The sequence below is a fragment of the Megascapheus bottae genome, chromosome 8 (genome assembly GCF_031878675.1).
Source record: "Megascapheus bottae isolate mThoBot1 chromosome 8, mThoBot2.hap1, whole genome shotgun sequence".
Taxonomy (NCBI): Eukaryota; Metazoa; Chordata; class Mammalia; order Rodentia; family Geomyidae; genus Megascapheus; species Megascapheus bottae.
Window position 1 is genome coordinate 61,092,819 of NC_143516.1, and position 26,201 is coordinate 61,119,019.

Genomic DNA, 26,201 nt, shown 5'->3' on the forward strand with positions numbered 1-26,201 from the left:
ATACATCTACAGCTAAAAAAATTGAATCTCTCCAAAACAAATCTTCAAAGAAACAACCATCCCATTTTTTGCATGACCTATAGACACATGAAGAAATGCTCCACATCTCTGGCCATAAAACAATTACAAATGAAAACAACTTTGAGATTCCCCCTCACTCCAGTTAGAATGGCCATGATCAAGAGCTCTAATACCAACAGATGCTGGCGGGATGTGTGCTATTACACTGCTGATGGGAGTGTAAACTCATTCACCCACTCTGGAAAGCAGTATGGCCATTTCTCAAAATTAAACATAGAGCTCCCCTATGACCAGAAATCCCACTCCTTGGCATTTACCCAAAAGTCCCTTACTTCTTCAGGCCAGAAACACTATTTTATTTCCTTTTTCCATATGCAGATGTCTACCGCCCAGGGAACACAGATGGACAGCTGCAACATTGGACTGATTATTCCATCCACGGCTCACCTCACACAAACCCTCCACTGTTGGAGTTTCTTCCTTAGAGGTAGTACTTAGACTAGCACTCATCTGTTTTTTTTTCCAGTCCTGGGCCTTGAACTCAGGGTCTGGGCACTGTCCTTGAGTTTTCTCAAGGATAGAGCTCTACCACTTGGGTCATAGCACTACTTTCAGCTTTTGCCATGTATGTGGTACAGAGGAATGGAACCTAGGGCTTCATGTATGCTAGGCGAGCACTCTACCACTAGGCCACAGTCCTGGCCCTCATCTGTCTTTTTTCAACAGTGATCCTTTTCAGCATTCTTTTTAGGTCCTAAAACACTTTAGTCACCCTTGATCATTATTTCATATCCTGCTTTCATTTGCCATATCCTTGTGGCACATTCCAATTTCCAGTATGCAGCTTACTTTCCCTTGGTTCCATGCAAGATTTCACACTGGATACATGAAGGAAGATGGATGAACCAGGTCTGCTGTGGTTGACAGACAGGGGACAAGAATTCTCCCAGGAGGTTATTGAACAGCTACTTAATAATTTTAAAAGGCATCTTATTGTCATTGTTAATACAAAATCAAGGAGTCTGTCCTTAAAGTGGTATTATAATAACATACAAAACTTCTTGATTGTATGAATAAAAGAAAGAACAAATGAGTGAGTATCTTATACATAAGCAGATGAAGCAGTGCCTGGTTGAGGATTGTCTGTCTTCGGCCACAGCTGCACCATACCTGTATAAGAAAAGAAGAAGCAAGGAAACATGCCTACAAATCCCAGCCCAGAACTTTCGTGAGACTTGGCTTTTGATCCCAGGCAAGCACACAGGAAGTCAATCACTCTATTATTATGTATAAAGGATAATAGAAAAATAGAATCAAGGATGGGTCAGGCCTGGATTCAGCATCAGGCTGAGAGAGATTCCTGTACACCTTAGAGCAGCATGGATTTCCACGATCAGTGAGTTCTGGAATACACACCAATTTCTGTGTATTGGTTGGCAGGCATTTGTTTGCCCATAACCAGGGAAGGGATGGACAGATTCTCTTTCTAGAGAACTGAGGTTTAATGCTGAAGAGCTCTGATAAACAATAAGAACCCTCCTTCTACAGAGCTAAGCAGATTCTTGATTAGACAGAACAATGGTGGAGCTAAAACTAAAGCAAAACAGTGAGCAGAATTCAAGTTCACAGCCAAAACACAGGAATTCACTGGGACAAAAGGCTCTCTGTGGCTTGACCAACTCTGAACATGATTCAGACATGGTAGAAGGAACAGAAAACAATGAAGCTGGCTACATTCCAAATCTGGCTGTGTGAACTAAAGGAATTTAATTAATGTCTCTTCCATTTCTTTATGTGTAAAGGGGGACCACAGGGATACACCACAGGCTTGTTGTTAGGGTATATATAAAAGGTTTAATAGAATGTCTGGCAACAATTAGCTCAGGCTACCAAATTAAAATACTACAGACTAGGCAGATTAAATGATAGAGGTTTGTTTACTTAGTTGTGCTTTGTTCTGTTGTGTGCTCCCATGCACATTCAGTGTCTTCATGTGGCCTTTTATCTGGACATCCCCAGCCCTCTGCTTGCTCTTGTGTGCCCTGCCTTTCCCAAATTTCCCTGATGAATGCCAATCACCTTGATTTGAGACCTAACCTAGAGAGTAAATACTTTGCATACAAATTCAGGGACACAAAGTAGTTCCACATTCATGTGGATGCTGTGGAGAAAGGCATGAAAACCAGTCTAAGAAAGGGAAAGACTATGCCTTTGTTCATACATTGATTACATTAGAGAAGATGGCATATCAGGTCCAAGCTCAGAAACACAACAGTGACTGAGGAGACACAGTCAGCCTGCGTGTCCTCCACATCAGGTGACACAGACTACAGAAAAAAAAAGTATTTCTGTTGTATGTTGGCAGCAGTCTCAGAAAGACAGGTAGAATTTAAGGCTTAATTATGAATGCAAACACAAGTCTCTTCGTTGAGATGTTACTAAGTAAGCAATGGGCACTTGTGTACCATTTTAGGAAGTAAGAAGTATAAGGGGCTGTTTTTCTGGAAGAGGTCAAGGTTAAAGCAGGTAGACTGTCGATGAACTTGGTGGAATAGATATTCCAAACCTGGATGGTGTTAGTTAGCTCCTTGTGTGTGCTGGGGGGACACTACCCAGCCAGTTGTGGGGGTGGGGGTGGAGCACCCTAAGGAGCCATAAAATTAAAGAGGCAGACAGAGCACAGAAGGTACTATCACTGTTCAGCAAAGCAGTTAAAAAGAAGTGGGCAGTGGCAGCTCATACCTATAATCCCAGCCTAGAAACTTGAATCATATGTCTCCAGTTAACCAACAAGAAGCCAGAAGTGGAGGTGTGGCTAGTGGAATACTAGACCTAGTATTGGCACCCCCCCCCCAAAAAAAAAAAACAAAGAAGGAAAGAGAGAAACCAAAGTACCCAACCAGTTGTGGGTGCTCTGCAAAGAGAAGATTGAGCTCCGATGACATCAGAAGTTACCACATGGCTGCAAACTGCAGGCTCTTACCATCTACTGAACACCACTGACTTACGTTACTGTTGTTGCATTTCCTGGGCTTTGGTGTTGTAGTGAGGAGTTTAGCCCAATGCAATGAAATCAGATTAAAAATACATCACTGCGTCTCACTTCATCTTCATTAGATTTCCTTAAACAGATCGGTATACATAATTGATGACAGACTCTCAGATCCCACTGGAATCCTACTTATCCAGATTAATCCAGAGCCTGTCTGTCCACGACTCAATACAAATGAGACTTCGAATGTTCCAGTCAGCCTCCAGTTACTACGAACACGGTTTGCATAAATCCTAACACCTTACATTTCTCTGATGGAGTTTAGCTCCCACAAAGGAGCTCTTGGTTTCAGGGCTGGGGTGTTGGCCTCTGTCCTGAGCTCCTCCAGAGAGGGCTTGCAGGTTTGCTGGGTCACTGCACATCCCACATGCCTCGTGCTGCCATGTGAAGCTTAGTGCACCAGTGCTTCCATCCAAGGGCAGCAGAAGTCCTGGGATTTAATCATGACTGGAAGGGAAATGTCAGGGCAGAAAACTGTGTCCTTCAATCAGATGCTGTCCCACCCAGAGCTGGAAATAAGGAAGGGAAATGAAATAGATGTAAGGAAAAGCACTGCCTGCCAAGCCCTCTTCAGCAGCACCCCTTTACACACACACACACACACACACACACACACACACACACACACACACACACAGATGAAGGTGAGCTGCATCAGGAACCTATGCCCCACATCTTTGTGTCATATCACACACACCTACTGTGTGTCTGACACTGTTTTAAGTTCATTTGGACACGTGCCCTGTTATTTTAAATCACAAATAGCCCCTGCACCCCTACCATTGGCCTGGTACTACTGTAAGTTCCTTTGCACACATCTGTGACCTGAACATCCACAACTCATTGTCATGATGGAACTTAAGTTAACCCTTGACAATGAGGAGCGAGGCTGGTACCTGTGCCTCATGCCTGTCATCCCAGCTACTCAGGAAGCTGAGATCTGAGGATCAAGGTTCCACATCACCCTGGGAAAGAAAGTCCCTGAGAATCCTATCTCCAATTAATCTCTAAAAAACTGGAAGTGGCCCTGTGGCTCAAGTGATAGAGCGCTAGCCTTGAGTATAAAAGTTCAACAACAGTGCCCAGGATGAGCAAAATAATAATTATATTTTTAAAATAAATAAATAAACACAAATCTGAGTCTACAGATAGCCAATTGAGCACTGAAGGATACCACAGGCCACACACGGCAGAGAAGTCACCACAAATCTTTATACTGTAAGTCTCCTTCGAACTATTTCACATACACGGACACAATTGCTCTGCCTGCTCTGCGGGTGAGGGAAGGGCCCAAAGAAGCTGGCTGGTTTACAGAAGTTTTCACAGTGCATCAAAACCCTGGGCTCTGGGCCAGGTGTGTGGCCTAGTGGTAGAGTGCCCGCCTCACACGCATGAAGCCCTGGATTTGATTTCTTGGTACCACACACACAGAAAAAGCCAGAAATGGTTCTGTGGCTCCAGGACAGTACACAGGACCTGAGTTCAAGCTACAGGACTGGCAAAAAAAATCCTGGGTTCTCTCTATTGAAACTTGTTGCTTTCCAGAACCAGCAGGACACACGTGAGGTTTCAATCCAGAACTGAGAGAACGATATGACCATCACCGCCACAAAGGTAAAAGCTTTGTTATGACTGACGTAAGTCACAGTGCTCCATTTGTTTTCACCAGTGAAGGTGACTTGGTTAGTCCTTCAGCATTACCTCCCTTCTGCCCACTGCAGCCTGCAGGCCCGTGGGTGGCTGCACCTCCTTCCCTCAGCGCTACCTCTAACAGCTTTGCCAGGGATCCTGCAGCGACTGATCTCCGCATGAACCTCCAAAGATGGGTCAGAGGTAAACGTGGAGACACAACTGGAGAAACGTAAGATATTAAATGGAAGCAGCAGCTGAGAAATGGCACCTCAGAAATCCCAGCCCAGAGGAGACTAAATGTCAAAAAGGAAAATCCATCTTTATGCAAGTGACATTGTTTCTAGATCAGCAGAAATGCTAATTGTTTTATGATGGTGACTTTTAAACTTCCAAAGGCAGAGAAGTCTAAAATCTTCTACAACCCACCAGGGGTTCTGAACCTGACTTATGCCACTGCTTCACACCTGACTTACCACAAAGCACAACTCACCCAAAGTCACAAGGCCTGAGCTCAGGCCTCCATCATATTTTATCTGGTCCCGGGTGGGTGTGAGCACTGGCTCCAGGCAACTGGGATGTGAGTTATTCTGCAGGGTGGCTCTGTATTTCATAGAGGATCCTCACATCTCTGGTGAGAAAACCCAGGCTCAGAGGATTCCAATAACTGCCTTCTGTGTGTGGCACTCACACACTGAATTGAAAAGCTGTACAAATACACCCACAACTTTTTTTAATTGAATGATAATTTGAACCATGACCAAGATGCGCTGAAATCACAAATGTCATGTTAGACGACTGGAAATCCACTTGTGCAACTACATAAAGTAATAAAAGAACTGAGTTCTATGACTTTGGAGACAATACCACTTTGTTTCTTTGCACCTGTTTCCTAATACCCACTCAATCTTTCTTCCAGCACTCTTATGGAATCCAATGAGCCAGTCTGAGTAGCTCCTTAAAGAAATTCACGAATGTTTATCCTCATGTTACTTCTGCTTAGTGCTGAATTAAGAATGAATATAACAAGGGATCATGAGGAAGAGGAAATGGCCTTTATCCAAGTGGAGATTCTTGTTGATGTCAATGTGCACCTAAGGATAATGATAGAATTAACAAGTGTATGTTAAGGACTCACAAAGCTTCTTAAGTATAAGTTTATGAAACGTGGTCATGACTTTGTATCCAGTAATGACCATCATGGGTTATCAATGGTGACCCAAAGCCTGTGATTTGTATTCTAGATTAACCAATGAAAATAGTTCAGAAACTCAGTCAAGCTCCTCTGCTAATAATCTCTGTGTGTGTGTGTGTGTGTGTGTGTGTGTGTGTGTGTGTGTGTGCACGCGCGCTCGCGTGCCCATGCATGCACCAATCCTGGGGCTTGAATTCAGGCTTGAACTCAGGGCCTGGCACTCTCACTGGTCCTCTACTACTTAAGCCACAGCTCCTGGTTAGATGAGCATAAGAGCTTCACAGACTTTATTGCCCTGGATCCTCACTTTGATCCTCAGATCTCAGCATACTGGGTCCTCATTTTTCAAGTTAACATTTTCTGTTGGTAAATGTGTACTTTCTAGGTTGTGTCTCTTCCTCCTTCTTCTTATTTCCCTGCTTGAGCTTTGTGTGCAGCTGAAGCTGTATCCTTTCCCACTACACTCACCAGTTCAGGTGACAGCATACACGGAGAGTGGGGGGAGAAGCTGTTATCGTGCTGAGGAGCCCTGGCCCTTCTCAGGGCCTCCCAGACCACTAGGGCACCCCCAGTGCCTGCTGCTGGGACCAGGGCCCAGCTTGGAGCTGTTGGAGCCACTAGTTCTCTCCATCCTCCCCATCCTTCTCCTCCCCATTTTTAAAGAAGTTGTTAATGCAAGAAGGGAAGAGAAGGGGGAGGGAAGAGGGAAGAAGGAGGATTCTCTCAATATCAGTATCTAACATGGCTTCAACCTCATCATAAAGGAACTGGCTGTGCATCTTAAAGCATTTCACGATCAATGATGATGCTACCCTCCCCACAGCAGATTCCATGTAAAAACAATGGAAACAAATTATTACTGCTCTCAATGCATCTTCTGTGATTGACTGCCTTGTATAAACATCTTAAAAATGTTTTCCTATCTGAGTGCAGGTGGTTCACACCAGTAATCCTAGCTACTCAGGAGGCTGAGATCTGAGGACTGCAGTTTAAAGCCAGCCCAGGCAGGAAAGCCTATGCGACTCTTATCGTCACTTAATTACCAAAAAGCTGGAAGTGGTGCTGTGGCTCAAGTGGTAAATTTCCAATCCTGAGCAAAAATGCCAAGTGAGAGCTCAAGGCTGTGAGTTCAATCAAGTGTGTGTGGGGGAGGGAGGATGAGTGTGTGTGTGTGTGTGTGTGTGTGTGTGTGCGCGCGCGCGCGCGCATGTGTGTGTACACATCACTAATAAATCAAACAGTTTTGACTTACTACAAGACTAAATATGAAAATCAATACATTTCACATCCTAATACCTACATTACAGAACTCAGTTTTGAAGGGAAGTGCAAATATACATTTCACAGAAGTGACTTGTGAAATTATACACACTAAAATAAATCTTTCAGCTCAACAGTAGCATAATCTTTGAGTTCAGAGGGTGATGGCAGTACTGGTTGAACTCACTCAGGAGCTTCCTGCTATCGCCATTTGCTTACTTGCTAGGCTGCAACCAGGCCTTCAACTCCACTTTTTTGCTGGCTGTTTTAGAGAAGATTCATGCTTTTTTGCAGCATTTGGCTTTGAGCCATAGTCTTCCAGATTCAGTCTTCTGAGTAGCTAGGATTATAGATGTGAGCCCTTAGTACCTGGCTAGGAGTTCTTTTTTGAGTTATATGCTAAACCCATAAACATTTGAAAAAAAGCAGTCTATACATGACAGTATTTGTCTAGGCATATAGAAAGTTTATTGACCAACCAGAATTGCAATGAACAATTTCTTAGTTTTCCTCTATTACTAGCTAAACAGTGGCCAATCTTAATGTCGCTTCAATGACTTTAAGTAGGATGTGATACTGCTATATTTGTTCTAGTTAGCATCTTAGAAATGTAACCTATAATTTCAATAACCTTTATTATACAGAAAAGTGATTCAAAAGTCTAGAAAGTTTCTAGTTTTAACTTTAGCTTACTCTTTGCTTCCACCTAGTGGACAGGTGCTGGTATAGCAAGTTTTGAAATCATCAGCATAAAAATGTGGAGTCTGGTTTCCACAGCATATGGATTCTGTTTCTTCAGGCCATGTACTTAAAAAATCATAGCTTTTGTTTCCATTCTAAAGGATGAAATGAAGACTATAAAACACATACTAGCGTGAATATATTGGCCTGACATTGGAAGATTTCTAAGTTGTTTCCAAACATACTTGGCCACATTACAAAGCCTTGATGCACACATTTAAAAACTGCAGTAGTCACTTCACCAAACCTTTCCTATTCCACAAATGAAGGTAGCAAAAAGCCTGAAGCAGAGCTGTGGCTTAAGTGATAGAGCACCAGCCTTGAGAAAAAAAAAAGCTCTGGAAGTGCCCACATCCTGAGTTCAAGCCCCAGTGTTGGCACAAAAAGATAAATCGGTTAATGCCAAAAAGAATAAATGTCAAAATCAGAGATCACACACACACACACACACACACACACACACACACACACACACACACACAGTGTTCAGGCTAAGTATATAGCAAGAAGGTTGTTACTGGCACAAAGGAAAATGTTTTTTTAATCCCACATTGATCTGGTTCCAGCTCTCAGGGACCTGAGAAAAAACACATTTCCATTGTTTTATGACTGTGATATTTTGTTAAAGCAACTCAGCATGCCTAATTCCATTGACTTATTAGGAGTTGTTGATATTATAGAATATTAGCAATTAAAAAATCTTCAAGCTAAGGAATTCAAAGAAACAAGATTCAAGAAAGATAGACTCTTCAACAAATAGTGCTGGCAGAATTGGTTAAACACCTGTAGAAAACTAAAGACGGCTCCCTATATGTCACCATGCACAAGAAAAAGTTTCAAAAGGATCAACGATATTGAGGTAAAAGCAAATACCCTCAAAACTTTACGAGAAGGAATAGGAGATACACTAGGACTCCTTGTCACAGGTCAAAACTTTAATAATAAAGGCCCAGAAACACAACAAAGCAAAGACAGGTTGGGCAAATGGGACTGCACTAAATTTCAGAGCTTCTGTATGGCAAAGGACATAGCTAGCAAGTTAAATAGAAAGCCCACAGAGTGGGAGAAGATCTTCACTAACCAAACAACAGACAAAGACCTTATATCTAAAATATATCTACACCTAAAAAAATTGAATCTTTCCAAAACAAATCTTCAAACAAACAACCATTCCATTAAAAGATGGGCCAAAGAATTAAAGAGAGACTTCTCTGCAGAGGAAATGAACATGTCCTATAGACACATGAAGAAATGCTGGACATTTCTGGCCATAAAAGAAATGCAAATCAAAACAACTCTGAGATTCCACCTCACTCCAATTAGAATAGCTTGTATTAGAGACTAACAGAATACTACTTTAAGATAGTATAGGAAAGATGTATTTTGGTGAAATAGTTCCTAAGTGAAATACCATACAAGTTCTCATTACAAGGACCCCAAAAATGATACAATTAGGTGCTGTTCACCCTAAAATCTGAAGAGGCAGTAAGGACCTGTGACCAATTTTTAAATAATTAAATACAGAAGCCCGTAAAAACAAGAGCAAAACAAGACAAGTTCAATGTATTTATTCTCTTGGGTCTGTGAGCCAGGTGGTGGGTATTCAGCTCCCGTGGGGCGCCAGTCCCGCAGATGGCAGCCCAGACCCCTGGGCTTGGAGGATGAATGCTGGACCAGGGCCTGGCTGGCAGATGCCCAGGCAGGGCCCACTCTCTGTTCACAGGGCGTGCTAGAGCAGTGTGATCCTAGGGCAGAGAACACACATGAACAGGTGACAACCACACCCGCCCATTCACACTAACTGCAGACACCAATGCTGGGGACTTGTGGCCAGAGGCAGGGCCCAGGGGAAAGACCCGGGGAACAGACCCAGGGGACATACCAGGGGGACAGGGCCGGGAGACATACCCAGGGGGACAGGCAGCAGGGAGGACCCGCAGGGGACTCAGGAACAAGGTGGGGGCCAAGGGCTTTGGGGCAGGGGCCCAAAGGACAGGGGTCCTGGGGGGACAGGGCTGGGAGGACAGGGGTTGGGGGAACAGGGCCCAGGGGCAGAGCCCCAGGGAGGACAGGGGCCCAAGGTAGGGAGATAGGGCAGCCCCTGGATGGCCCGAGTCTCCCAGCAGCCTGATCTGGTCCCAGCAGGGGTGGTTTGGGTGGCTGGCTCAGGGTTGGGGGGCAGCTGAGAGGCTGGGCCAGCATCGCCAGGTGTGTGCTGCTCCCCAACCTCAGCTGACACAGTGCAAAGCCAGCTGGCCACAATTAGAGCGGAGACACATGGTCCTCTCTACACATGTCTGACTGTTCTAAACCATGGAGGGGGTGGGAGAGAGAGGGGTGGGAGAGGGTGAGAGAAGCCAGAGAGAGAGAGAACACAGAGAGAGTGAGAAACAGAGACACAGAGAGCAGAGAGAGCATGCAGAGGGAGCACACAAAGAGAGTGGGGGGCCTGGTCCAGTGGAATGAGTTGGTGGCAGGGGCACACTCTAAGTGTTGCTGAGAATGCATGGGTAGATTTTTCAGCAACAGCGAGGATGAAGTAATGGTAAAGTCTTGAATGTTGAAAAAACACGCGAATAAACAGCAAGACTTCTTTAGCTGTCCTCTGAGAGTTCTTGCTTTTGCCTCAGCCTGTCTGTCTGTGTCTCTCTCTCTGTCTCTCTCCGTGTCTCTGTCTCCATCTCTCTGTCTCTCGCACAGACACACACACACACACACACACACACACACAGACACACACACACACATACACACATGCATGTTTGGCAGATGGAGACTTCAAGCTGCACACACACGAACTCCATTTTCAAGAAGACGCCTCACACCTCTCTCAGTCCAGGCCCTTGTGGGAGGCCTCAGAAACTGGCTTGTTTTCCAGAACAACCGGTGGCTCAGAAATCAGAAGGTCGTCCTCCGCAAAGGAGGAGCTGTGGTCAGTGTTCACGAAGTTGGGGAGGTCAAACTCCACGAGCTGGCCCAGCGCCAGGCTGGGCGGCGGGTGGCCATGGGCGGCCTCTGGGCGGCGGCCAGCGCTGTCCAGAGCCAAGGCCTGCTGGCCGGCCTCTACCTCATTGATGTAGCAGTGAAACAGCGAGCGCGACTCCTCAGTGCCCTGGCGAGCGAACACTTTCTCCCGCTCCAGTGGCCTCCCAAAGTCGGACACGAAGCTGTTCATTCTGAACCTCTTCTCTGAAGTCTCCGCATGGCTACACAGGAAACAGACATAAGATGTCTTAGCACAGCCCCTCCGCTTGCCTACACAGCTTCTGAACAGCCACAAACCAACCCAGGGCCAAGCTTCAAGATGGGGGAGAGAGTGTGGCTCACCCTGAACACAGAGACCTTGAGGAAGAACCTGCCTCTGTTCTCCAGTGCAGGAATGAATGCATACATCTCAGCCGACACTCCCTCCTACAGTCACCCTTTCAGACTGGTTGTACAACGCGGTGGCTCACACCTGCAGTCCCAGCTACTCAGGAGGCTGAGATCTGAGGATCATGATTTGAAGCCAGCCAGAGCAGGAAAGTTCAGTAGATACTCATCTCCAATACACTACTCAGAAGAAGCTGAAGTGGTGCTGTGGCTCAATTGGTTGAGTGCTAGCATTAAGTAAAAGAAGCTCAGGGATACTGCCCAGGCCCTAAATTCAAGTCCCAGGACTGGCACACACACAAAAATCCAGACTGGAGCATAGCTCAAGGAGTAGGCTGCCACGCAAGCCAATGTGCTGCCCTTTGCAAAAGGGCAGAAAGAACAGAAGCCAGGAGTTGTTCACAAGGAACAAGAAGCACACTGCATGTTTTCACAAGTAGACCTGCTGAATACATGCTCTGGAGTCCGTGTGCAATAGTTGCATAATCTCAACGGTCACGTTCTTAAATCTTGTCTTAAATCTTGAAGCTCTTCTTTCTCATCTGCACACTTGGTACCAATTGCTAATGATCAAGCTCTTTATGGATGAGGAGCCCCTGGAGTTCAGGAAACTCGGATTTAGTTCACCAACATCACCATTATCAAGAATAGGGCCAGGTGTAATGAAGCACACCTATAATCCCAGTACCAGGAAGGAGCTTGAGTCAGGAGGGCTGGAGTGGTTCAAGGCCAGACTAGGATATATGGTGAGATCCAGCCTCAAGAACATCACACACAGCTGGGCTCGGTGGCTCACATCTGTAATCATAGCTATTCAGGAGGCTGAGATATGAGGATCAAGGTTCAAAGCCAGCCCGGGCAATACAAAGCCAAGAGACTTTTATCTCCAATTAATCACAAGAAAACAGGAAGTGGGGCTGTGGCTCCAGAGTAGGGCAGTAGCCTTCAGCTGAAGACCTCAGGGACAGTGCCCTGGCCCAAGCCCCATGACCCCACCCCAAGAAAAGAACATCACACACACTCACATACACACTCACATGCACACATGTGCACACATGCACACACACACACACACACACACACACACACACAACCACATTTGCTGACTTCTAAAATCCACTGAGTTTGTTAACTGGACTTGATGGTTCCCTCTGGGGCTCACTAGCAGCAAGAAGAGGAAAAGAAAGGAAGTGAGGGGCAGTGATGGCAGACTATGCCTGACCAAGGCACAGGGTGTGCATACGAAGGACAGGCAAGGCAAACCACCCTTACAGACCTAAATGAAGCTTCAGGCTTCCAACTGCACTGTCCTGCAGTTACCAAGGTAACGACGCTAAGCAATGCACCCGCTACCAAAGGCCCGCTGCTAGCTGCATTGAAAAAACAAAAAGAGTAGGTTATTTGATATTTAGTAAAACCTGCCTGCTGCTCTTCTTATCTTTTCCTCAGTGTAAACACTGGATTGTTTGCTGTTGCTGCCTCATAGAAGTCTGGATACATTTGATGTATAAGGTGTTGTGAATGAGCTCTGTATGTATCTATCTGCACACATGTGTGTGCATGTGCACCGGTACTGGGGCTTGAACTTAGTGTCTGGGTGTTATCCCTGAGTTGTCTGCCTCCAGACTAGCACTCTACTACTTGGTTCACAGCTCCACTTCCAGATAAGAGTCTCACACACTTTCTTTCCCAGAGCTGGCAGTGAACCTCAATCCTCAGGTCTCAGCCTCCCTTAGTAGCTAGGGTTACAGATGTGAGCCATAGCACCACCTGGACAAATTCTCTTGATCTGATTTAATGTTGTCCTTCTCATAAAGATCTCTTCATATGAGCTGTGGGAGGGAGCTCAGGTGTCATGGGGGAGAATTCTTGTTGGTGAGAATAGCCTCAAGGAAGACAGAAAAGTGAAGGAGTCCCATCTGTTGGTTTGTTTGGCTTGAAGTGAGGATCTCACACTCTTTTTTTTCCACTCAGGGCTGACACTCTACCACTTGAGCCACAGATCTTCTTCAGGTTACTGGGGGGGGGCGGGGGATGTTAATAGTCTCAGGGACTTGGGGCTAGGATGTAGCTCAGTTGGTAAGCACTCGCCTAGCAAGTGCGACATCCTGGTTCTGATCCCTTCAGGGACTTTTCTATATGGGCTGGCTTTGAACTGCAATCCACAGATCTCAGGCTTCTGTGTCACTAGGATTACAGAGAAAGGAATCTGTTCTCCTGGCCCTCGCCCAGGCAGCCCCCTTTCCTGCCTGGGTCAGGACTGGTCACATGCGGCCATTCTCCTCTGGAGACCGATGTGCGCAGTCTTCATAAAGGGGCCTCACAGGATTCAGATTGCCCTGGGTCGTTGACAAATACCACACACTGAAGATCCATCTGCTGACCTGTCCATCATTGTGAATGTCAAGAGACCCTAGCTGTCCCCACAGTTCTCCTTCTGGGGCAGAAAGGCTGATGGTGTTCCGGGACCTGGCTCCCCAGCTCCCTCTGCAGAGGCATGGCAATGCTCTGATCATTCCTGGGGGCCGCCTAGGTTGAGGAGGAGGTCAACAAACGTGTCTGGGGCTGGGAAGATCCAGGGCACCCGGCATCTCTAGCAGTCATTGACCCTCAACTTTTAAAGATGTGCAAGTGAAGCAGAGACCTATGAGTGAAGATTTCTGTACAAAAATAGCATCACAAACACACATGGAGCCATTGCCTATATGGAGAGTCCCATGTAGAGACAACCTCAGGCTGAGATCTGAGGATCACGGTTCAAAGCCAGCCCAGGGAAGGAAAGTCAGTAAGACTGTGATCTCCAATTAACCACCTAGAGCTCTGAGTAGTAGAGTGCTAACCTTAAACAGAAAAGCTCAGGGACAGCGCCCAGGCCCTGTGTTCAAGCCCCACAACCTAAATAAAGAAGGAGAATCTTGTGCCATCTCTGCCAGCTGGCCCAGGTCCTGGCCATGGTCAGGGACTTTGAGTTCTGACATCTTCCTGCTCGAAGTTCCAGCAGCTGGCACCCATCTGCCCTGAGTACCACGATGGGCAACATTACAACTTGGGATACAATGAAATCACAAGCAATCTGCCCTGGCCCCCTCAACAAAATACTCAACATAAAAAGTCACCCAGGTTTCTCCAACGGCTCCCACATGAGGCAGACATGTGGTGATGGAGCCCTAAGCAGGTGAGATGGCGCTTCACCTTGCTGCCCACAGAGCTGTGATGGGAAGACAGGTGCCCCATGGCCTGACTGCTTTGGGAGAGGGGCTATTTGCTTTGTAACCAGCCCTTCCAGCCCTGCTATCTGCCTTCCTCGTGCTCACTAACACTGGATATGCTCTTCTTCTGCACACGACCCTGGCCCAGTGTGGCTGGGGGGAGTGTGGCTAGGTGTGACAGAGGAGCTGTAGGAGTCAGGGAAGCACTTCATCTGAAGAACCCAAAGCAAAGGCAGGGTGAGGGTCCCACGTATTCTTTGGCTGCCTCTTGGACAGCCAGGAGTGGCGGCTGTACAGCTCTATCTATCCATTGCCAACTCTGCCAACTAGGGATGAAGGAGAGTCAGCTGGCACTGTGCTGAGATGCAGGGAGTCCCTAAATACCTGCCAGCCAGACTCAGACACCTCCCTCCCTGCATGGAAGCTCCAGCTGGCCAGTGCCCTCTTGGATGTCCAACCCTCAGGGATGACTGCTACTTCTTTACAGTGTTCTGATTGGATATTTTCAGAGGCACTCAGGTTACAGTGACCCTGTTCTGTGGCTGTACACTATTTGGAACTGCCACAGAAGACAGAAAGCATTTCCTGGTAAAAGCGAATGGACAAATGGAAGGCCAGAACTGCAAGTCTGCATGACACCTGAGAGAAGGGGACAACACCCCTCCTGAGAGACAGAGCTAACTAGATGAAAATGCATCTGTGTGTGTATGTGTGCAGGTGCATGTGTGTGTGTGTGTATGTGTGTGTGTGTGTGCGCGCGCGCACGCACACGTACGTCCACATGTGTGTGTGCATTTGTCTCACATCGACATCAAAAAAGAACCTTCACAGAAACATTCAGAATAATGTTTGACCAACTATCTAGATGCTGTGACTTAGGCAAGCAGATTCAGAAAGTTACGTTCTATTTGTGCAGAGTATTTCTACTCATAAAATCATTTGTCTCAATGATCCTGCAAAAAAATAAATCCGAGGAAAAGGGAGATAATTGATCGAGTATGCTTATTCTCTTCATTGGTCTTGCAAATCATTGCAAACTTCCCAATTTTATAAATCCACACCATGAAAAGCAAATGTTGGAGTCATTGTTTGGGTGAGAAAAGAAGGCCTTTCTTTGGCTTCTAAAGAGGTGCTCAGCCATCATCTCCTTGTGCCTTAGAAAGCGATTATTTTCCTACCATTCATAATGATTAGGCTGAAACTTTTCACCAATCCCTGAGCCTGAGTGATGGGCAGAATCTGAGCAGAATGAAGGCCAGGCAGCAGGCATAGGGCCTGAGTTATGCAACCTGTTAGGGACCTTCGGCAGTTTCCTCCAGTCCCTTCTCCAGCTCCCTCCACTGGCCCCTGCTAGCTATTGGCTCTAGGAAACTGGCCTTTGACAAGAGCTTCAGGCTCCTGTTGTGCTCAGCCAACAAGGGGCAGTGGTAAGCCATGGGAAAGAGGTTTTATTTTGAGGCTCTTTCCTGGAGGGATCCAGACCAGGTTGTCTGCCGCCCCCGGGATCCAGGGCAGGGCCCGAGAGGCCCCACTGTGGAATGAGCCTCGGAAGATGTTGTTACCAAAAGCACTTCTAATGACCAGCTTGACTAGGTTGCTTACTGGAACCAACTAATGATTTCTTTGATACATTATTTTCCTGTTTGTTTTTAATGAACTATATTTCAAAAACCATCCTGCTAAGTGTTTTCTGCAGACACCACAGCTCAAGCCTGTAGTCCTAGCTACTTGGGACGCAGAATCAGGGGAAGTCTCTCCATGGTCTGGGATCAATACAGCCCTGCTACAGTGCTTCTTTAGGTCACTCTGGACCCTAAGAGACATTGAGGTGCAACACAGACTTACTCTTGGTGTGGGGCGCCCGTCTTGGTCAGCAAAGTGAGCACAAAAAACATGAAAATCACGAAGACTGCAAGGCCAACCCAGAAGCCAATCACGATGGAATCTGAAAAGCAAACAGTAGCCGGTCAGTGTGTCCCTGTGCACAGAGTGAGACAATGGGGACAGAGTCATCTGGGCACCTAGAATATGCCAGGAAGTCAGCGCCCCGCCAAAGGGAGACTCTGCCTCAGCCACGCCGACTAACCTCAGACAGCACATAGACCCCTGGACTCCAGGTCCCTGGCCTCCTGCAGATCACCGGGTCAGGAGTCCACATTTCTATGAGGAACTGGAAGCTTTTACAGAGAATGCTGAGTTGTGATAACAACAAATTCCAATCAAACCCATTTTGTATTTTCAGTCATGTTTGTGTTGGGCTGAAATCAAATCCACATTATCTGAAATGAGCGTGCAAGCGGCCTCGGGGGCCTGGCCACCTCTGCATTAACCACAGCCGTCTGTACGTCTATGTGACACAGACACACCTGACCTACTTTTTTTTGTGGGGGGGAACTGGTCCTGGGGCTTCAAATCAGAGCCTGACTCTGTCCCTGAGCTTCTTTTGCTCAAAGCTAGCTCTCTACTACTTGAGCCACAGCACCACTTCTGAATTTTTCTGAGTAGTTTCTTGGAGATAAGAATCTCATAGAGCCAGGCACTGTGGCTCATGCCTGTAATCCTAGCTACTCCAAAGGCTAGGATCTGAGGATCATGGTTCAAAGCCAGCCAAGGCACAAAAGACCGTGAGGCTCTTATCTCCAATTAACCACCAGAAAACTGGAAGCGGTACTGTGTCTCCAGGGGTAGAACAGTAGCCTTGAGCTGAAACACTCAAGGACAGAACCTAGGCCCAGAGTTCAATGTCCATCACCACAAAAAAAAAATGTCTCATGGACTTTTCTGCTCGGGCTGGCTTTGAACTATGATCCTCAGATCTCAGTCTCCCAAGTAATTAGGATTACAGGTGTGAGCCACTAGTACCCTACTTCAATGAAATTTGATTCCACTGTCAAAGTTTGGGTATTATCTCACTGTATGACTGGTTATAATTTATTTTCCCAGTATGACTTTTAGGTTGTATCTACTATAACACCATTAATCAGCAGCACTTGATTAAAGTACGTTCATAAGCATCCTTGATTCTATGATTTTAATATATCTTATTACAAGTGAGCAGAAATTACTTCAAAGACTTCTTAAATTTACTTTCCAGTTATTTGATAAAATAAGATCTATTTAGGTTTAGTTGAAACCAGTAGTGGATCAAATGGTATAGCCTGAGAGACTTTTTTTCTATTGTTGTATAGTTGATAAACAGAGGGTTTATAGTTACATGAGTTAGGTAATGAGTATAATTCTTTCTGAACCATGTCTCCCCTTCTTTTACTCTTTCCCTCCCATCCCTATCCATAAGATATCCAGTTCTACATAGTGTCTAATGAGTATCACGGCAGTATTTGTTCATCTTTGTTCAACCTTTTCTGATATAGATTAAGTTTATAAGCCAAGCCCAGTGGCTCAAACCTGTAATCCTAGCTACTCAGGAAGCTGAGATCTGAGGATCAAAGTTCTAAGCCAGTCAGGGCAGAAAAGTCCCTGTGAACATTACTTTTCAATTAACCACTCAAAAACTGGAAGTGACACTATAGCTCAAAGCAGTAGAGCACTAGTATTGAGCAGAAGAGCTCAGGGAGATCACACAAGCCTTGAGTTCAAACCCCATGACTGAGGAAACAGGAGGAGGAGGAGGAAGAGAAGAAGGAGGAAGAAGAGGAGGAGGAGAAGGAGGAGGAGTTTATTTAAGTGGGAATAGAGTGAGTATGGTTAACGTTTTCAAAGTAAGTGATTAAAGGCAGGCACTCATGGCTCACACTTGTATTCCTAGGTACTCAAATCGAAGAGGACTAAAGTTCAAAGCCAGCCCAGGAAAGTAAGACCATGAGACTCCTATCTCCAATTAATCACCAAAATGCCAGAAGTGGAACTGTGGTTCAACTGGTAGAACAATAAACATGAGCAAAAGTATTCAAGGACGGCAACCAGACCCAGGGTCCAAGCACCTCAATTACAGCACAAAAATAAAGCTTATACATTAAATGGGCTTAAATGTAAAGTATTAAATTATGCCTATGTTATACAGTTTTCTTAAGAAAAGGAGAATTAAGAATTTACTCTGCATAATTTCTACTTTTATACTGCACATATACTGCTGCCTAAAAGTTAACATTGTTTAGCACTCTGAATGCAAAAGTTAATGTACTGTTCCAAAATCTAACTCTAAGTGCTAAAGGAACAGCAATTCCGTTAGATGTTGCTTTGTAAAATAATGGCAATGAGGCATAAAGGAAGCCATAAGGACAAGTACCCAACACACATGTTCTCAAGTGTAAGTAACTGAGCAATGGAGTCTCCCGGGTCTGCATGGCTGTGAGGAAACAGTGACAAGTTTGCAACTGTTCCACACACTGTGCTTGATCGACTGCTGCTGAGCAAAAGCTAATTCAAGAAGAGACAGAGGAGGGTTGCCACTGACCAAGCCCGGGGCCTTCCTCCTCCCCTCTTGTCTATCTTGCCTTCTCCTGTCCACATGGCAGACCACAGGTTACTTTCCTACCCTGAACTTCTTCCAGGAACACTGAAGGTCACTCTCTCTACCCAAGAACATCTAACTTCTCTTGCCATTTTGGATGGACCCAAGTGGCACATAGAAAGAAGAAAACAGAACCTCTGGTCTTCCTGAAAACATCCTTTCCAGGAAAAGGTTAGAACAGAACTAGGACCAGTATGATTTAGGAGAAGCTGGAACCAAGCACCTACACTCTGTCATGTGCCACTGGGCTCTGAGAACAAATGGTCCAGGACATAATACAAATATTTCCCCTGCACGGGCTCTGTGGTAGCCCATGCCTGTAACCCTAGCTGCTCAGGAGGCTGAGATCTGAGGATCATCCTCCAGGGCAGGAACGTCCATGAGTCTCTTATCTCCAATTAACCACCCAAGATGGAGCTGTGGCTCAAGTGGTAGAGCATCAAACATGGGCAAAAGAGCCAGGCAAAATTAAGAGGCCCTGAGTTCAAGCCCCGGTACTGGCACCAAAACCAAAACCCTTCCCCTTAACTAGACCTATGATGGATGGCCTGAAATGAGAGAGCTGAAACCTAGCATGTACTTCCTCTCCATGGTTTCTCTTTCACATTCTTCCAACCAATCAAGAATAAAGTGTAACCTCTAATCTTTCCCTGAGGCCTCAGGACAGCAGAGCTGGCCATGTCCTCACACAGCTCCCACAGGGACTGCTGGGTGTCCCTCAGTGGGGCCTCTCAGCCCTGAACTCCCCCTAACCTCTCCCTCACACTCTGCCTCTGCCCTAAGGACACTGCCCTAAGGACAGCTTCTGACTGACAACTCCACACACGTGTAAAAGCCATGTGTGGTACTTGCCTGCCACTTGTGGCACAGAATAAGCCAGCTTCCTGTAGCACCTCCACTAAAGTGAAGGTGTATGCTCAGCTACTCTGGACTTTCGTTCTCTCAGAACAAACTCACTGTTCTTTTAACTCTCACCAGCCAAGCCCTTCCAAAAGGCTCCTGGCTCTCCTTTCCTGCACTGAAAGTTCTTCTGAGATCTCTCCATGGTTCCTCTCCTGCTGTCTCTTGAACTGTGTCCACTGGGTTTTCACCCCACCACTGCTTTGTCACTGCCTCTAAAACCAATCCTCAACCAGCCTCACAGCAGCTCTGAACATAAATCCTGGTCTCAATGCTGTTTACAGTAGAGGAACTGTACCAATAGAAACAAAGCAATTGTTGATTTGTTTGTATGTATGCCTGTTCTGAACTTGAACTCAGTGTCTGGGTCTTGTCCCTGAACTTTTGTGCTCACGGCTGGTATTCTGCTACTTGAGCCACAGCTCCACTTCTGGCTTTTTGGGCTAATTAGAGATAAGAGTTTCATGGAGTACCCTGCCCAGGCTGGCTTTAAACCACAATGTCCTCATATGTCAGCCTCCTGAATAGCAAGGATTACAGTGTGTACCCTACACACTGCCGTAGTTGACTTATTCTCTTTATTTTCCTGTATAAACAGGTGGGGATTTTGTTTACACTTCACAGCTCTGTCTTGTGCATTACAAGTTCCCAAAGGTTAATGTCTTTCACAGATCTCTTGCACCAGAACAAACAGTAGCTTCTCACTTGAACATTTTTGTGTCATAGTGATGTGCATACTAAAACAAGCAGTTCCACTAATGCTATGGTTAGTGAAGTAAGTATCGAGTGTGTCACAGCTCTAAATTTCATAGAGATGTATTTCAAGCTGCAATCATTTTACAAACACAATATGAGAAAAAGGAGAGAGACTTTCCAGGGTTATTTCTAGAAATGCTTCCATAAAATTACAGCAGTAGGGCTGTCTTCAGGCCTCTCCAAAACTAAAGAAAAGAGACAGAGGCAAGCTAGCATGAAGCTCGGGCAAAAATTCCCCCTCAGAGGGCACAGTGCAGCAGTTATCTAGACATTCCGATTTCCACCGTAATTCATCACAAGCAAGTGTCCTTACTGAAGGTCATCCCCGAAAAACAGCAGAGTGCAAATGTATGTGAATTAAGGGCGGTGATTTCACTCCCAGCCCACCAAAGCCTTCCATCAGACAGTTAATGATGGCCTATCCTAATAAGTTTATCTCCTTTTCCCACCATAAGCATGAGGATATATGATAAGGTGATTTACTTTCAGAAAGCCTTCCTTGCAACACATAGGTGTGGCGGATCACCGACACACCCAGACCATAAATGGCAGAGGGCCAGCTTCCCTTTGCAGCATTGTGCCTCTGGTTCTAATCTCCCTTGTGATTTTGGCAATGTGTCACATTAGTTTGAATCAATTAAGTGCCTCACAGCTTAGCCTGGTGGAATAGATCAAGCACACCTGGAATTCTTGCTGTTTGGAAAGCAGAGTTGAGAGATTGTGTTTAGGGCAGAAAAGTTCTCCAGATGCCATCTCAGTCAGTGACTTGGCACAATGGTGCATCCTGCTGTCCTAGCTATGACCGAACCTGTGGCCAGGCTCAGCAGGCCCCGTGGGCACCCATGACACAGGGAAGCACAGAGTCTACTTCTGCCCATATTTCTGGTAACCCAAACATTTATTCTTTTGTCAAACAAAACCAAAGGGGTTGGACTGAATTTTGCCCTAATTCAAACCTCTGCATGAATCAGAATCCAGGTCCTATGAGCAACCACTCCATGTGTGGAATGGGTATTTTCTGAGTTGGAAGACAATTATATAAGAATATGAAATGTTCAAGGAAAATTATCTATAGATATTTAAGAGGTAAAGACAAATACATCACATCCTTACAACAGAGAGTTTCTCGAGACTTACATTTATGAGCTTTCAGTCCTTCAAAGGAAACTGGCCCGATCTCATAATATTCATACTCCCAGGTATAATCGGAATGCGGTGTGGGCTGCTGGGAGGTTCTGTTAGAAGTTAACCTCTGGGCGGACATCTCCACTCTGCACAAAAGGACAAAAAAAAGCAGGTTCAGAACTCATGAGCACATTCATGCTCACCCATATACCCTGCTGATGCTGGACCCCACTTGGGCGTCCAGGAGGTTCAAAATCTGAGAGTTTCTCCTCCTCCTCCTCACCCAAGGAAGAGAAGGGGAGTCCTCCCTGGATGCCCTCACCTCCTACCAGGCGCTGCTACTGCCTCTTCTCACTCTACTTTTAGAGACTATATCTAAAAGCAGGCATTGATATCTTTTTTGGGAACTTGACAGAGACCTGACATATAATCAATGTTAAATAAGTGAGAAGAGAGAGGGCAGACGGCAAGGAGTGTCAGTCTTTGTGCTTACAGATTTATAACCTCTATTTGTGCAAATATACGGTAGGACTGTGAGCATGGAATGAGCAAGTCCGATCTTCTTCAGGCATCAGCCCATGCCATGTGCACCTCCAGAGCTTCTACTATGCACAGTAAAGATATGTCGCTCTGATTCATGCCTGTCATTCTAGCTCCTCAGGTGGCTGGGATCAGAGGATAGCAGTTCAAAGCCAGCCTGAGCAGGAAAATCCTGTAAGAACCCTATCTCCAATTAACTACCAAAAAGCCAGAAATGAAGATGTGGCTCAAGTGGTAGAATGCCAGCCTTGAGAGGAAAAAGTTCAGGGACAGGGCCCGGCCATGAGCCCCAGGACTGGTGCAATAAACCAAACTGTGCAGCTTTACTCTAAGAGAGTGGCATAGAGAAAGAGAAGAGCATGGGGGAGAAGACAGTGGAATGACAGCTGGGGCATGCTTGACCTGGGAGTGAACCCCAAGACTCCATGCATCTTCTCTGCCAATCTTGATGACTTTTGACAAAAAAAAAAGAGATAAAGACATGCTGGTAGGCCAGTGTCCTCCACCTGGGGCACAAGCTTCCCCCGTGGTGCAGTGGTGCTCCAAGAATGGGGTGCTCAGACCCACAGACACCCCACAGCATCTGGAACCACCAGAGACCCCAGTTTCCTCCTCAAAGGTAGGAAGGAGCCCAGCTTCATGTGGACACAGTGGGCTTCACCCTGGGCGTTCTCTCTGCTTATACCTGCTTAGAACCAGTGCCACAGTGCATCCATGCCTGGTCGTTTTATTTGCACAGGAGAAGTGAGTTTCCTCAGGAAGAAGCTCCATCCTCATCTTTGCCCTTCCTGAGGCAGAGAACTGGGAGGGGGCCCCATCCTCCTGTGGCACAGAGGAAATGAAGGGCAGAACAAAGTGAACATGACTTCATCTGGATCCTCAAGAATTCTAAGCTACAGAAGAGAGGCCTGGGTTTGAAGTCCAAAGGCCACATTCATCAGCTTTGCTCTACTTCCCTCTGCCACATCAAGAAGCCAGGCACGTCATTGCTCTTAGCGACATTCACTGAGCGTGGCTTCTACACACGCTGTTGTCAGGAAAGTGTTCTGGCCAAAGCCATGAGCAGACGCCATCCTTGTCAGCCTGTCCCATTCCTCGGGCCCCTTGATCTCTTTTGGTCATATTCCTGAGACACAGCCCAGCTCCTCAGCCACTGTTCTTTTTAACCAACAAATGGCTCGTGCTACTCCTGCTTAATCCTTCCAATGGCTTCCCACTGCTTCAAGTACAAAATCTTTAATAATAAGTAGCGATTACTTAGATATATCATGCCCCCTCCCCTCCAATGTGTGGTCCATGGTGTGAGGCACCATCTGGAGATGGCTCAGTGCTTAGGAGGTGGAGCTGCTTGGCTCCACCATACACTTCCTACCATCTTGTTGTGCCTTGCCCCAGCCCCAAAGTCATAGCCCAAGGGACCACAGGCTCCAACCTCTGAAACCATGAGCCCCAAATAAATGTTTTCTTCCTCAGAAGATGATTATCTCTTGGTATTTTGTTACAGTGATGGAAAGCAAACCTGGAGGGAAAGCTAATATATACAACCTTCCATGTCCTTTCCCCCAAGCCATCTGATATCACGCGTTATCATATCTTAATGCAATTGTTGCAGTTCTTCAAATACTGCATGTTCTCTGCTGCTCCCTTACAAGCCAATGACTGGCACCAGTGCTTTTTCCATCACCCCACCTTTCCTCCTTTCCTCCCCGGATTCTCCTACCCTCTTGATCAGGGCAAAATTGGCAAATCCAGTTCACTGTCTACAAGGAAGAACACTTACATTTCTCGGTGGCTAAAGAAACTGCCAAAGGATTGCAGCTGGCATGGGAGATTACGTGACATCCACCCATCAGCATGGGTAGATAGATTCATTGTAAATACCTGCTTGTTGTTTCAGTCTTCCCTGTGGCTTCCTTGCATTCCAACAGCAGACTGATCCCTGAGCCTTTGGCAAAATCTACTAAAGTGACTAGTGTCAAGCCAAAGGACTGACTATGGAAAAGTGGCTCTTTCTAGAGAGACCTCACCTCACCGCAGCTGGGAAGACTGGGAGCAACCATCAGAATCCACAGAAGCTGTCAGGGACACAGAGGGACCAGAAGCCTGGGGCATCATGGGAGTAGAAAAGCTGGTCACTGCTGTGGGAGTCTGTGCGGAGGCTCATCAAAGCTTGCACAGACTATCCTTCCTGTAAAATCACCTTCATCAGCCCTGTCATAAGTTCACCACATTTCAGGAGGAGTCTACTGCAAGTATTTATTCCAAAGGCTCCTGATCCTTCTCAGGAATTCACTTAATGCCCCTCCATCTCATTAAACTGTGGAGGCCAGTTGGGAAAGGGGGCTGCCAACTGTTATCGGGTCAATAAGGATTGCAATTCAAAGCCAGTCTGTAGGAAAGTCTGTAAGACCCTTATCTCCAATAAATTATCTAAATAAGTAAATAAATAAATAAATAACCAGAAGCAGAGTTGTAGCTCAAGTGGCAAAGCACTAGCCCAGAGAGAGAGAAAGAGAGAGAGAACACAGAGAGAGAAAGAGCTCAGCTCAGGGACAGCACCAGGCCCTGAGTTCAAGCCCCAGGACTGACAACAGCAAACAACTACCACTAACGATTAGCATTTATAAAACAACACCTTGCTGCTGGACCCAAAGGCTGTGGTTGTGAGAGGCATGCAGTCTGAAGACATGTGAAAGAAGTCAGTGGTAAATTCTGGTTGGCCCAGCACGTGGGGGCAGCAGACCCTAGGAGAAGGGAGGCTGACCGCTCCAGATGTGAGGGTGACGTCACTGTCTGGCTAGAAGAGGGCCCCAGGGACAACCAGAAGGGCTGCCCAGCACCAGGACAAGGCAAACAGAAGCAGCAGGATGTGCAGCGCGCGCGCACACACGCGGGCGTGTGCACACACAGAGACACACACCAAGCAGCTCACAAAACAGTTTCTTCGTGCACCGCATCCTAATGTTTCCTCTTCCACTGAACTCGACCCATCACCCCAGGGAACCGTGAGACACACATGACAAAAGGCTGTCGAGCTGGAGAAGTGTGTTTCCTGGAAGATGCTTTCCGGGGTCCAGGAGGGTTCTCTGTACAGAACGTGTTAGGGCATGCTACCAGGGTTCCATGTTTCCCTGGTCTCTGTCCCTGGTCCCTCGCGGTGGGGCGGCACGTCCAGCTGGCCGGCTGGCGCCCGCATTGGAGCTGGTCTCTCTCGGCCTGACCTCCCCTGGGCTCCCGGGCCCTGCTCCACTGCTGCGCTGGGGGATGAGCTGGAGTGTGTCTGCCACCCCAAAGGAGCTAGCGAGCTAGCTCCTGGACCCTCCTCTGAGAATGGCGGGCGGGCGGCGGGATCGGGTGATGGACCTGGGGGGGCCTGGCCTCGCCGAGAAAGTTTTCTCTCTGCCCTGGGCGCCGAGGTCACGGGGTGGCCGCCCTTGGGAGGAGGGGCCTCCGCAGACGGCTGGCGAGGCTGGAAACTTGGGTGCAATCCATGGTGGCCCCCTCTTCCCGGCACCCCTGCAACCCAGCCCGCCCTCCCTCCACATTCTCCCCCAGTCCCCGCGCCAACCTCCGCCACCCTGGCTGGAGCAGCTCGCGTTCCCCCGCGCAGTCCCTCCCCATTACCGGCTGGAGCGTCCTGGCCACGCGGGGCCCGCGGTCCTCCCCTTGGGCCCGCGGTCCTCCCCACGGCTGGGTGCGTGCGCTCCTCAGCGAGCTTGGCGCGTCCTGGCGTGCGGTGCAGGACGCGCGCTCCCGATCTACGGGGCCGCGGGGCTACGCCGGCGGAAATTGGGAACCCTCGGGGCGCCAAAGGAGATGGGGAGCAGCCCCACTCGCTGCGCACCCTCCGCTGAAGGAGAGACGCCTGGCCAAACCCACTCCAGAGCTCTCTAAGCCTGAGTGTGGCTCTGACCCCGAGCCAAACCCAAT

General features: G+C 47.1%; 1 protein-coding gene across 1 annotated transcript; it reads right to left on the reverse strand.

Moving 5' to 3' along the window:
- Positions 1–7,611: 7,611 nt before the first annotated feature.
- On the reverse strand, positions 7,612–25,986 carry Mrap2 (melanocortin 2 receptor accessory protein 2). The gene is made up of 5 exons (XM_090337720.1): positions 25,896–25,986; positions 21,744–21,877; positions 16,325–16,424; positions 10,724–11,104; positions 7,612–9,643 (listed from the first exon to the last, which is right to left on the reverse strand). The coding sequence occupies exons 2-4, from the start codon at positions 21,868–21,870 to the stop codon at positions 10,729–10,731; spliced, it is 603 nt and encodes a 200-aa protein (XP_090193846.1). The 5' UTR covers positions 21,871–21,877; positions 25,896–25,986; the 3' UTR covers positions 7,612–9,643; positions 10,724–10,728.
- Between the last annotated feature and the right edge of the window lie 215 nt (positions 25,987–26,201).